The 13,417-nt window shown below is 46.6% G+C and overlaps 1 protein-coding gene across 5 annotated transcripts in view; it reads left to right on the forward strand.

Annotated features, from left to right (window-relative positions):
* Positions 1–13,417, forward strand: part of GYG2 (glycogenin 2) — a 30,923-nt gene that overhangs the window by 11,644 nt on the left and 5,862 nt on the right. For all 5 annotated transcript variants that reach the window (XM_045050745.1, XM_045050748.1, XM_023248843.2 and 2 more), the window contains 5 exons: positions 1,313–1,487; positions 2,478–2,640; positions 3,366–3,492; positions 5,558–5,780; positions 7,006–7,134. In XM_045050745.1, coding sequence (XP_044906680.1) covers positions 1,313–1,487; positions 2,478–2,640; positions 3,366–3,492; positions 5,558–5,780; positions 7,006–7,134 — 817 coding nt within the window. The remainder of the gene's footprint in view (positions 1–1,312; positions 1,488–2,477; positions 2,641–3,365; positions 3,493–5,557; positions 5,781–7,005; positions 7,135–13,417) is intronic.

Genomic DNA, 13,417 nt, shown 5'->3' on the forward strand with positions numbered 1-13,417 from the left:
TTTGTAATTGATAAATATCTTGGGGAGATACATTCAGACTATGAAAACATGCTGCTGCTTCTCAAAACCTTCACCCATTGATTTTAGCATCCATCGGAGAACCTTGTCAACAGCAATTATTACTGCAGCGTTAGCCTAATGGTGATTTTATCTTCTTTTCTTGTTTACAAATGTTATTTTATTTATTGTGAGAGAGAGGGAGAGAGGGTATGCATACAAGTAAGGGAGAGGCCAGAAAGAGAGGGAGAGGGAGAGAGAGAGAGAGAGAGAGAGAGAGAGAGAGAGAGAGGCTGAAGCAGGTTCCACGCTGTCAGCACAGAGCTTGATGTGGGGCTCGACCTCACCATCTGTGAGCCAACATCAAGAGTAGGATGCTTACCTGAACCACCCAGCCACCCCCAGTGGTGATTTTCTATTTCCCTCATTCCTAATACATTTATTATTTGGAATTCTTCTGCTAGTCCTTCTTTCCCATTTACTTATCTATTAATTAGCATATTAATACTAATATGATATTAATATATTTTTGATACTAATATTAATACTAATGTTGACCCATGAAGATTCATTTTATACTTTGGGTTTCTTATTTGTTTTCCTGTTCAAAGTGCTTCCAGCTTGGGCATGGGTAACTCTCCTGATTGGCTCCCTGTATCCTTTTGACCTTCTACCATCCTTTTTCTAGGTCTTCCTTAATTCTTTGCATCCCCAAACATTCTGGTCTATGATGAAGTAGAACGTAAGCAAAAAAATAAGTTAATGGAATAGAGGAAAATTTCATTTTGACAAAATGTCTTTCAACATTTGAATGTTGAACTTGTATGCAACCAACAATGTAGGTTTTGAATACATAAAATACAAGCAAAAAGTAAATACATAAAATGAAAAAAATAAAAAATGATCATAAAACAAAAACTGATAGAGATTGTCTGTATGTGCTCAGCATTCATTCCCACAGCACACACATTTTTCTAAGAGAATTGCCTTCTTCAGGGATGACCAGAATCAGTCTAAGACAATTTTGTATAGCTGTCAAGCTTTTTAAGTTTGCGTAAGGCTTAAGCATGAGTGGGAAGTATACAAAACTCCATGGCAAAAATAAAGCCTGAACACAAAGATTGCTTGGGGTTTTGGATCCGTGCTCCATTTTGTGAGCAGCAAAGAGTTCGCTAAGGAGATTGCCAAAGTTGCTAGGGGTTTTGGATCCGTGCTCCGTTTTGTGAGTAGCAAAGGGGTGTCATCTTGAAGGGATAGCATGTCCTGTGTTGAATAGTCCCTTGCTCTCCTAGTATTTGGTGTGGCTCTTTTCCAGGGTTATCCTGTCGAAGGTGTTTGATGAGGTGATCGAGGTGAACCTGATGGACAGTGCAGACTACATCCACCTGGCCTTTCTGAAGAGGCCTGAGCTTGGGGTCACCCTCACCAAGCTTCACTGTTGGACCCTCACCCATTACAGCAAGTGCGTCTTCCTGGATGCAGATACTCTGGTGAGTACGGGGGGGACAACGAGGAACCCCTCAGAGACCCCTTTTAAGTAGCCTGCTGGTTCTTACTGCTGGGTCCCCACCTCCATCTCTGTCACCAGCATTGACATTCAGCGCATCGGAACCAGGTATAACACAGCACTTGCACGGCCGTTGTCCCTGTTCAGGACACTAAGGGACTTGAAGCCACACTCCTTCCCTAGGAGGGATTTCTAATCACATCGTTCCATCTACACGAAATCGAATAATTAGAAAAAAGTATTTTGCCTTGATTGTATATTGAAATGCATAGTCCCAGTGGGACTGGAACAGCTGGCTTCTTGGGCTGTAGCTCCCTCCCTTTGTCATTTAGGGTAGTGACCCAAAGGGTGGGAGCCTATGTTGGCTGCCTTCAAAACCAGCCATTGGAAAGCTAAAGCGTGACAGGGAGTTGGGATGTCGCCAGTCCATTGTAGGTCGTCTTGGTGGGGCAAAAGCATCTCTATGGGAAGACGGGGAGGTGCCAAGGAAAATAAGACCCGTAGCAGCATGGGAGTAATGTCTTCTTTTTCCAAGCAGAGCACAATTTAGAAAGGCAATGGGTTTTGGAGGGATTAATCTGGAATTAATAGTTAAGCTCTGGAAGGCAACATCACGTTGACTTGGAAACCTCTCCGTTCACGGGTTTGCAGAGTTTCGTTGGCCACCTTTGCTGGGTTAAAGAGGATATTCAGGTGGGCAAGCTCTACGCAGGATTTTAAAAACCTTGAGAAAATAATGTCGTCTCAGAGATGGTGTTACTTCAGTCGCCTGAAATGTGCCGGACAGCAGTCTTACTCATAACGCTCTCCTGTGTCTGTTGCAAGCCTAACAGAAGAGTCGGTCAAAAAACATGCATGGGTTTCCAGTCGCTGGACATAGTCTGCCCATCCTTAAGTGTCTGTGGCGTTTTCACCTGCATCCCAGACGTAAGAGACGTGTGGCCACACGGTCTCCCATGCTGTGCTTTGCCAGGTGCTGTCCAATATCGATGAGCTGTTTGACAGGGCGGAGTTTTCCGCAGCCCCGGATCCCGGGTGGCCGGACTGCTTCAACAGCGGCGTCTTCGTCTTCCAACCGTCTCTTGAGACGCACGGCCTCTTGCTGCGACATGCCGCGGACCACGGCAGCTTTGACGGTAAGCGAGGGAAGCCGGACGTGGGTGGAAGAGAACGGGGCTCTTCCCAGGAGCCATATCCCTGCCTCATGCTCACCTTCCCCCAGATATGTGAATGGCAAATCGAAGTGAGTTAAAGACGGGTGTGGAAGAATAGGGCCAGGCAGGGTGTGAGGAATTAGTGAAGTCGGTCAGTAAATACGCAACGTAGAAAAGCATTGAAAACATCCGCAGTGAGTAGGAAGGATGGGTCCCCAATCCTGATCATACAGGAGGTAAGCCTTGGTTGGCCAGCCCCTGGAGTAGAATGAAGTGACCCAGCGAGAAGCCGATATTTGGCTGGAACAGGCTTTAATAGAGGGGGAGCGTGCTACGACTGTTGTCACGTAAAAGAAAACACGAGACTGATCGAGAATCCTGTCTGGGTACGGGCCAGGAGTTGCCCACCAGGCACACATGTTAGAGAAAGAAGTGTTGCTACCAGATGGGGTTCATTGTGGGCAAGATGGAGAATTCTGGAGACAACGTATGAGTTTATTATCAATGGTCTAGGTTATGGGTGGAGAATTTTGGAGACAATATGCGGTGTTAAGATTAACGGTGTGGGCGACCACTCCCTTTTGAGACGAACGGTCGTGTTGTAGTGGGCAGAGAGGAGACACGTAATGGGACCTCGCGGGTGGGTGTGTATATTAAGCCCTTCAAGCGCGTCTTGAATTCTCTCCGAGCGCTCTTCCGTCATCTAGGGGCAGATCAAGGCTTACTGAACAGTTTCTTCAGTAGCTGGTCCACGGCAGACATCCACAAGCACTTACCGTTCATCTACAACTTGAGCAGTAACACGGCATACACCTACAGCCCCGCCTTCAAACGGTAAGTTCTCTGTGTTCTAGATCCTTCTAGAGCATCTGCTTTCCGGCAACCCTGTCTCTAGAATCTTTATCAGCTTTTGGCATTTGGGTTAAAGAAATCAGATCCTGGGGTGCCTGGGTGGCTCAGTCGGTTGAGCGTCCGACTTCGGCTCAGGTCATGATCTCCCGGTCTGTGAGTTCGAGCCCCGCGTGGGGCTCTGAGCTGACAGCTCAGAGCCTGGAGCCTGTTTCGGATTCTGTGTCTCCCTCTCTCTCTGCCCCTCCCCAATTCATGCTTTGCCTCTCTGTCAAAAATGAATAAACATTTAAAAAAATTAAAAAAATATTAGATCCTCCCTCCATCTGCCTTTTGTAATTATAAATTATAGGAAGTCAAGGCAGGGAGTTTTAATGGTAGCGGTTCTCAAAGTGTGGTCCGAGGAACCCCCAAGGGGTTCGCCACAGTTCTTTTTAATGTGTGCAAAGTCAAAATGACTCGAAAAATAATTCTAAGATATAAAAAAATAAAAATAAAAATAATTTTAAGATGTTATTTTTTTCTTCTCACTTTTGCATGAGCGTATAGGAGTTTTACAGACACTTTATGATGTAATAAAAAATGCACTGAAAAACAAAAAACCAAAAACAGTGTCCTGAATGCACACAGATATAAGAAGCTGGCTGTTTCCTCTTGGGATGGTCCATGAAAATACAGTTATTTTTCATGAAAAAAGTATGAAATGAACATCAACATCTCAGGGGGTGATTGATTTCTAATGAATTGATTAAATCTGTTTTCAGATTCCTGTTTTAATTTCCATTGTGATAAATATGTACAGATAGAATCCATGTGAACAAATCTAGGCTTGTGGTCCTCAGTGCATTTTTTTTCAACGTTTTTTATTTATTTTTGGGACAGAGAGAGACAGAGCATGAACAGGGGAGGGGCAGAGAGAGAGGGAGACACAGAATCGGAAACAGGCTCCAGGCTCCGAGCCATCAGCCCAGAGCCCGACGCGGGGCTCGAACTCACGGACTGCAAGATCGTGACCTGGCTGAAGTCGGACGCTTAACCGACTGCGCCACCCAGGCGCCCCCTCAGTGCATTTTAAGAATTTCAAAAAGTCCTGGGACAAAAATGTTTGACATTTGCTGCTGTGGGTGATGCTGTTATAAAGAAAAGTGGAAAGTCTGAGCAGAATGTAGGGACAGAATAATTCTAGAGTGTGCATTTTTAACAGGGGCCAGACTGCCTCCAAGGGGCAGAAATTGGTCCTTGGGGAGTGCAAACATCCTATTCTTTTTAATGTATAAACCAGAAATGTGCATACGGAACACGCATTACAGTGCAAATATAGTATTAAAATTTCATGGGAAGACGGATATGGAAAAAATGTTTTAAAATGTTGAGATGGGGCGCCTGGGTGGCTCAGTCAGTTAAGCATCCAACTTCAGCTCAGGTCATGATGTCACGGTTTGTGATTTTGAGCCCTGCATCAGGCTCTGTACTGATGGCTCAGAGGCTGGAGCCTGCTTCGGATTCTGTGTCTCCCTCTCTCTCTGCCCCTCCCCCACTCGTGCTCTGTGTCTCTCTGTCTCAAAAATAAATAGACATCAAAAAAATTTTTTTTAAATAAAAAAAAAGGTTGAGAGGAGAAAATCCACAATCTTGAGAGGAGAGAAGTCAATTTTCTCATCTGGATCCTGTGCCATCTTCTATAAAAGTGATTTTGGTTTTGATCCCTACTGGTTTGAGGAGCTGATGCTTTGGGCTACATCCCGCAGTATCTATCTTTATAAGGTTCTCGACTGAGTCTTCTGCTTTGGGGGGAATACCCCAGTGGGTTATGATTATGTTCCTTGGGATGTAGAAAACCAAATACTGCAAATGCTGAGTGTTTAAACCGTTATCTTTAAGGAAACCTAAGTGTGGGTCCAATTAGTAGAGTTGAGACAGCTGTTTACGTGCTGCTGTCTTTGACATGTCTCATGGCCGCGTGATGCTTTCCGTGTGTGTGTGTGTGTGTGTGTGTGTGTGTGTGGTCACTTCCAAGTGGAAAGTGGAATGCTGTGTGTTTCCTCCTCAGATTCGGCTCGAGTGCAAAGGTCGTGCACTTTCTGGGACCCACAAAGCCGTGGAACTATAAGTACAATCCGCAGACGGGCTCGGTGTTGGAGGACGGCTCCGGGTTGGGGACCCAGCACCAGACGTCCTTCCTCAACCTGTGGTGGACAGTCTACCAGCACAGCGTCCTGCCTCTTTACGAGAGCTTCCGGGATGCGGGAGAGCACGTGGCTCCGGGACACGCCGTAAGCGGGTGACGCCCTCTGGAAACAGACGTTGGGCAGGGGTAGATGCTGTGCGTGACCCAAATGCCTGGTGTACTTTCTAGAAGCTCACGCTTCTGTTCCCACATGCTGTATTTCATAAAGGATGCTGAACAGACAGACACCCTGTGTGGTTATTGTTCCCCCCCCACCTTCGGCTCAGAATCGTGAATATTTAATGAGCCAGGGTGTTGCTGAGATTTACAGGATTCGTGCATAAATCATTCCAATTAGCTGCCTGCGTCAGGGAAAGAGCCGCTGGGGGATGAGTGGCCGCAGGGGATTGATTACCATGTCTTGTGAGGACACACTTTCCAATTTACATCATCAGTTGAAGCACCTGTTGCGACGCGTGGGTGAAGAGTATTTCTGAAACTGTAGATTGGCACTGATCTGTTTTTTTTTTTTAATGTCCCGGTGACTCTTAACGCACTACGTAACGATGTGTGTGCAGTCCGCTGACTAGGGGTACGGCAGGTGCCTCGCAAAAGAGTTTTTGGAATTTGGTCCCAGGGAACTTTCTTACCTGATCGTTGCTTACCGGCTTGTTTATTAGTACGGGAAGGTCGGTCCATCCACAGGCATGGCGTTGATGGGAAACCGCAAAGAATCCGTCGTTCAGTCTTTGCTGTGGGTTCTGTCTGGTGGAACCAAGTGGTTCTTCTCTTTGTGAGGACTCGGGGTCTTGGGTCGTGTCACATAAGCGCATACAAGTTTATCTGCGTTCAGGTTGCCACCGTGCTCCCGCCGGGCGGTGAGCCAGGCGTCAGGTTGTGGGGGAAGGAAAATAAGACGTGGAGTCAGGTGCTTGTGGGAAATACGGCATCCAGAGCAGTGAGGACACAGGTGGTTTTCACGAGAACGGGGCAGCTTGCTTGAGAACCACCTGTCACCTGTTTGATCAGAGCTGACCTTTGCAGGTGTCTCATGGCCAGCAGCCCCTATGGCCCGAGGGGCTCTCTGTCGGCCAGGGTGTGTGTGGGATGCTGGGGTTTGTTTCCAGAGCAGTTGGCTGTCTGCACAGCCGACTCAGAACATTGGGGTCCTGGTTTCCCAGGTCTGTGTGCATTCCCTGGGCAAGGCTATGTTTACCAAGTTGGGGAGCACTGGCCTCGCAGGGCATGGTATGAGTCTTGGGGTCCCCAGGGCAGCTGCAGAGTTGGAAACATAGGAGGAGGACTTAGCTAGTGTGTTCATCTTTCTGCAGACTGGCGTCGGGGAGCCGTGTGCAGAATCAGCAGGGTCCAGCCAGCCTTGGCCAGCTGAGGGCCCTTCGGAGGAGACTGTGGTCACGGAGGACATCCCGCCTTCCCCCAAGGGATGCCGTTCGGAGGACGTGAGTACTTGACGTCCACACGGCTGTGATGGGAGAGTCAGACGCTGGCTCCCCAAGGACACAGAGCTGAGAGCCTGCTTCCAAGGCTCTGGCTTTGGCGTGGGGGGCGGGGGCTCCTGCGTTCATGTAGATCATTGCGCAATTATACGTGGATCATTGCACAGTTTTGTGGGGGGGGGATTCCTGCGTTCACATGGATCATTGCACAGTTTTACGTGGGAGGGGCTTTCTGCATTCACGTGGATCATTGCACAGTTTTATGTGGGGGGGGGGCTCCTGCGTTCACGTGCATCATTGCACCTGTGGGTACATCAAATGATTCTCCCCGACCAACACGGGCACGTCCTGACTCTGGGAACCTGAAAACGCTACCTTATCCGGATGAGGACCTCGTGATCAGATGATTCTGAGCAAGGCAGAGACAGAAGACGTGAGCTCCGCTGGCTTTGGAGGAACGTGGCCACAAGCCAGGGCCTCCGGTGTCTCCAGAAGTGGGAGAAAGCCAGGAAACAGACCCTGTGTGGGAGCCGCTGGAAGGAGCTCCAGGCCGCCCACACCTCGATCAGCCCGGAGATACTCGTGGGGGACATAATCCCAAAGGATTATGGGTAATCCCAAAGGACACCGGTGTTCCTAGACCCCATATCTCCAAGTGAATACATTGCGATAATATCCGGTGTTGAAAGGTTTCTGGATTTAAGTCTTCACGTTGGAAGGCACTTTTATTCCCCTTAAGTTCTCTGTGCCGCACACGGCTTTGGGGAAGCTGTTTCTCAGTGTGAAGAAGCAATGTTTAATTGTTTTTAATGTGTATTTATTTTTGACAGAGAGACAGAGCATGAGTGGGGGAGGGGCACAGAGAGAGGGAGACACAGAATCCGAAGCGGGCTCCGGGCTCCGAACCGTCAGCACAGAGCCCGACGCGGGGCTCGAACCCACGGACCGTGAGATCATGACCTGAGTCGAAGTCGGACGCCTCACCGACCGAGCCACCCCCAGGTGCCTCAGTGAAAAAGCGATGTTTAAAGTTTAGCAGACATTTTTGTGGAAGGCACTCTACAGTTTGTTGCACCTCCATGCCTCTGCGCCCCAGGCTTCCCAGACATCTGTCTCCAAACGGCGGGTGCCTGCGATGGGTAACCAGTGTGTGCAGAATGCGGAGGAAGGAGTATAGAACCATCCACCTGGAGGTAGAACTTGGGTTCGGATTCCAGTGCTCAGGCAGAAGGGAGCCTCCAGACGTGCAGAGGCAGGAAGGGAAGACATCCGACTTGTCTGCTGAAATGTGTCGTTAGGGCCAGGGAGGGGTCACCTCTGAGGATCCCAGTGGCTCGATTCTCTGATGATGACCTTGTGTCTCTACAAGCGATGAAGTCCTCACACTTTTAAAAGGACGGGACGCATCGGTAAATTCCAGCCCTGAAACCAGTATTATGCTCTGTGTTAACCAACTAGAACTTAAAGAAGAACTTGAAAGAAAAAACACCAAAGGGACGCGTGCCTTCGCTGTATCCGAAGTGCTTTATTTTGGAATTCATTACACAGCATCACTGCCACCTACCGGCCATGTATTGAATTATTGACTCTGGGTCTTTGATCTGGGGAGCTGGAACCCAGTCGAAAAACAAAAAATTATTTTCATAAATTCCTATAAATGTATAACAGCTGGGTCCTGACCTTGGGATCCCGATGGAAGACAGGAGCCTTTGTAAATATGGCAACCAGTACTGACAACTAGGTATCCGTTTTCAAAAGTTACAGCCGAAGGTCTAATTTTCTTCCCATGTACATTCATTGATGTATTAGGCAAATATATTTGCCTTTTATTATTTTCTCAGTCATATGTTTTGTCCTCCAGTATCTTGGGTGGGGAAATGTGTGAATGAAAAGACAAGGAATGCCGTTTATTTTTTTGAAGTTATCGGTTGTTTTTATTGTTTGTAGAACATCCTCCTCCCTCCCACCCTCCCTCCCTCCCTCCCTTCAAGCTGAGGGATGACATATGTGTAAAAAATGACACACGTGATAAGTATATACCTTGATGCATTTTCAGAGTGAAAAAAATTCTAAATAGCCACAATCTGGACCTGAAAATTCACCCTAAAAGACCCCTTTCACCCTCCCAGTCACTACAAAATGCTACCCTGACCTTGGTCCACCATTACCACTTACCTGTGAGTGCTCTTGAGCTCCTTATAAATGGGATCCTACAGTATGTTCTTTCTAGTCTGGTCTCCTTCACGCGACATATTTATGAGATCCTTCCGTCTTGCAGAGTGAGTCAGTAGTTCGTTTATTCTGTGGGTTGCATGGTGTCAAATTGTAGGAGGACACGATATATCGATTCTAGCGTTGATGGATACTACCGTTTGGGGCGATACAGATAACACTGCTGGGAACAACGTTGTGCGTGCCTGGCGTTGCCCTTGCACACGCGTTTTTGGTGAGGTGATACTTAGGGGCGGGGTCGTTAGATCAAAGGGTAGGCTTTTATGTACCCTTCTGCGTTAGTAGATTCTGCCAAGGATTTGGCAAGTGGCGGCACCCCTAGTGGGAGTCCTGGTGGCTTCACCTCGTCAGCAACCTTCCAGAGTGCCAGTGAGCACGTGGGGCGTCTCCTTGTGGTTTTAGTGTGCATGTATCAGATGAGGCTGAATTAACATGAGCCAGTTTTTGGATGCTTATCAAGCTGTGACGCTTTTGGCAATGCTCGTTCAAATATTTTGAACATTTTTTTTTTCTCCAGGGTCTCCTGTTTTAAAGTTAGTCTTAACAATGTGTATATATTCCAGATACGAGCTCTTTTCCAGTAGTACGGTAAATACTTTCTCCTACTCTGTTACCTTTTCAGTCCCCAAATGCATCCTTTGATGCCCAGAAATTCCTAGTTTAGCCAGGTTTTAGTATTTCCTTTATGGAGAGTCTGTTTTATTCACCGTTCAGGAAAATCTGTCCCAAAACTAAGGTGATGAAGACGTTGCATGTCTTACAGAATTTGTATTGTGTCTTCTTTTTATATGTAAGTATATAATCCACCTGCAGTGGATGTTGGGGAAGGAATGGGCTTGGGGTCAGCATTCATTACTCTTACATGTGGATCTAGAATGAACTCAGCACAGGTTAACAACAATGCTGTTATTTCCCCCACTGCTTTGTCATGTTGCCTTTGCCATCATTCCTGTGCCCATTTGTGGATGGATCTGTTTTCCGATTCTATATTCTTTTGTGTTATCTTTCCCTTCCTTGCACCAGTAACATACTGCCATGATGACCATGGCTTTAAAATAAGTCTTATTACTGGTCATACAAGTACCTCAACTTTTTTCTTCTTTCCCTACCTCTTCTAAATTTCCCTGTGAATATTAGGATCAGCTTTACAGTGTCTTGGAAAACAAACACACAAAAAAGTCTTCTGGAATTTCAGCTGTGATTGCACCGAAACTACAGATCAGTTTTAGAAGGACTGATATCACCAAAGTGTTGAGCCCTCCATTCTGTGGACATAGTATATTTCTAGGTAGATCTTTATTTTATGTCAATATGTTAAATTGTTTGGTAGGGATCTTGGATACATTTTACTAGACTTATTCCTCGTTTTTGGTGTGTTTTGAGGCTACTATAAATGGTATCATTGTAAAAACTAATTTTCTTACTACTTGATGTGGGTGTATAGAAATACGTTTGAGTTTTGAAATCCAGCAACCTTGCTACATTTTTACACATGAACAGATTCTGCCTCGATTCTTTTCATCAGTCGACATGCAAAATCACATCATCTGCAAGTGAAAAACTGTATAGTAATTTCTTAAAATGTCATCCATACATGTACTATGTACCTTCATTTTAGGCCATATTTTACTGGATGTGGATTTCTCCCCTGGCAGGTAGTTTCACAAGGGCACCCTAAAAATGTTGTTTCTTTGTCTTCTGACCTCCATGATCTCTTAGCAAGTCCGTCTTCCAGCATCCTGTTTCTGCACTTGAGGGCAATTTGTCTCTTTGCTCTGGCTGCTTGTAAGATTTGTCTCTTGGGCTTTGGTTATCTGTTTCCTCACGATGGCTCTGGGTTGTTTATTCTTTGTGTTTGTCCTCCTTGGAGTTTGTAGCACTCCTTGACCCTGTGTTCCTTCTGAGCATTCTGTTTTTCTCTGTTCTCCCTCTTTCTCTCCTTCCTTCTCCCCACTCACCTACTCTCTTGTTATTGTAATTAGATCTTTAGTATGACTTTTTATGATATTCCTTGTGTCTGTGACTCACTTCTCTACATTTCTCTCCCATCTGGCTTTCCATGCTTCACTCTACTGGCCTGTTCTCCAGTTAACTGATCTTTTCTTTAGCTGTGTTTAATCAGTTGTTAAACCCATATCCTGGACACTTAACTGCAGTTACTGTGAGCTTGTTTTAAGTTTACTTATTTTGGGGGGGGGCTGCAGAAAGAGAGGGGGAGAAAGAGAATCCCAAGCAGGCTCCACGCGGTCAGTGCACAGCCTGACACGGGGCTTGAACCACGAACCATGAGATCATGACCTGAGCTGCAGCTGCATACTTAACAGACCGAGCCACTCAAGCACCCCAGTTACTGTGTTTTTAATTCCAATAAACAGAAAATATTTAATAGGACAGTTTCTGGACTCCTTTGAAATTCTCTAATTTCCCCCTTTATTTCATTTAAAGTATTTTTTAGACTTGATTATTGATTATAGTGCGTGTCTGATAAGTCATATATGTGGATTTCATGTTCTTGTGGTTTTTAAAAATTTTTTTTTAACGTTTATTTATTTTTAAGACGAAGAGAGACAGAGCATGAACGGGGGAGGGGAGGGGCAGAGAGAGAGGGAGACACAGAATCAGAAGCAGGCTCCAGGCTCTGAGCCATCAGCCCAAAGCCCGACACAGGGCTTGAACTCACGGACTGCGAGATTGTGACCTGAGCTGAAGTCGGACGCTCAACCGACTGAGCCACCCAGGCGCCCCATGTTCTTGTGGTTTGATTTTTTTCCCTCTTGCTTTTCATTTATTTGATCTTGTTTTGCTCGATGCTAGTTGATTTTGAATAGCCTTCAAGACTTATTGTACATGGAAAAATTGCTGGGGTCATTGGAAACTCTGAGTCATATTATCCTCATCCAGAGAGCATTGTGTTTTGTTTTGTTTCATCTTTCCTGGCGGGAAGTCTTCATACAGGTGGTGTGCCCACACCCTATGAGGGGTTGAGCTGGTGTGAAATCGGGCTTCTGTGTTTGTAAGAGTCGCTGTTTCTGGCCCTCCTTTTAGTGTAGTCCCATGTGAAAGCCTGTGGCGTTCCGAGGGTCCCTCTTGGATGCCTCATCATTTATGGGGTCCTCAGCCTCATGGCACTGCTAAAATGTCTGCCCAGATTCTTCTCGACAGCCTCTTGGTTGCCTCAAGGGGAAATAAAGTGCCAGGTGTATGTATAATATTCATCTTACAAGCTCAGCCCAGTCCACCTGCGTGATTTTCGCAGTGTTTTTGCACAGAGAATTGGGCACATACTCGGCGTTCTCTAGTCGCTGTGGCTGACTGATTAGCTTAGTCTTGCAGAAGCCTTCAGAGCATTTATGGCCCCCAGCCTGTGGGTGCAAGCTTGCTTCCCGATTGTGAATTGGTCAGGCTTGCCGTGTAACAAACATCCCCAAATGAGGAAAACTCTGTGCCCATGTCCTAGTCAACTGTGGTGACAAAGATATGTGTGGCTCCATGCAGTCATCGAGGGGTCCAGGATCCTCCTCTTATTCCGGTCCAGCGTCTTCTAGGACATCCCTTCTCTGCCGTGACTCCCTGAGGGACAATTAGGATCTCCTGTCGTAGCCAGCCATTGAACACAATGCGTTATGCTGTCTCTCGTACACCTGGAATGATCTTGGCTGCATACCATCCTTGGAAGAAGTGAGAAAATAGTCACTCAAATCACTTTCGGTCGGGGTTTGTTTTCTGGTGGAACCCCAGTTGAAATAGGCTTCACCTGACCTGGGAGTGGAGAGGTTAAGGAATGTGTATTCCGCCTTGCTCTAGGTGAGTCACATTAGATCTCATGCGTATGGGTGAGAAGTCCTTGTGTGGCTCCACCTAGGGGCAAGGAGGCTGGGACGCGTGAGCCCAAGACTGAGGAGTAGACACAGGCATCGGTGAGCCCGGCAGCGTCTGTCCCACACGTCTTCCTTAACGGGCTGCCCTTGTATCATGGATGCAGAAAAAAAGAGATTGGGTGTTTTCAGATACCTGCAGGAGGGCTGACCTAATTTGCTTTTCTTTCTTTCTTTAT

The sequence above is a fragment of the Felis catus genome, chromosome X (genome assembly GCF_018350175.1).
Source record: "Felis catus isolate Fca126 chromosome X, F.catus_Fca126_mat1.0, whole genome shotgun sequence".
NCBI lineage: Eukaryota > Metazoa > Chordata > Mammalia > Carnivora > Felidae > Felis > Felis catus.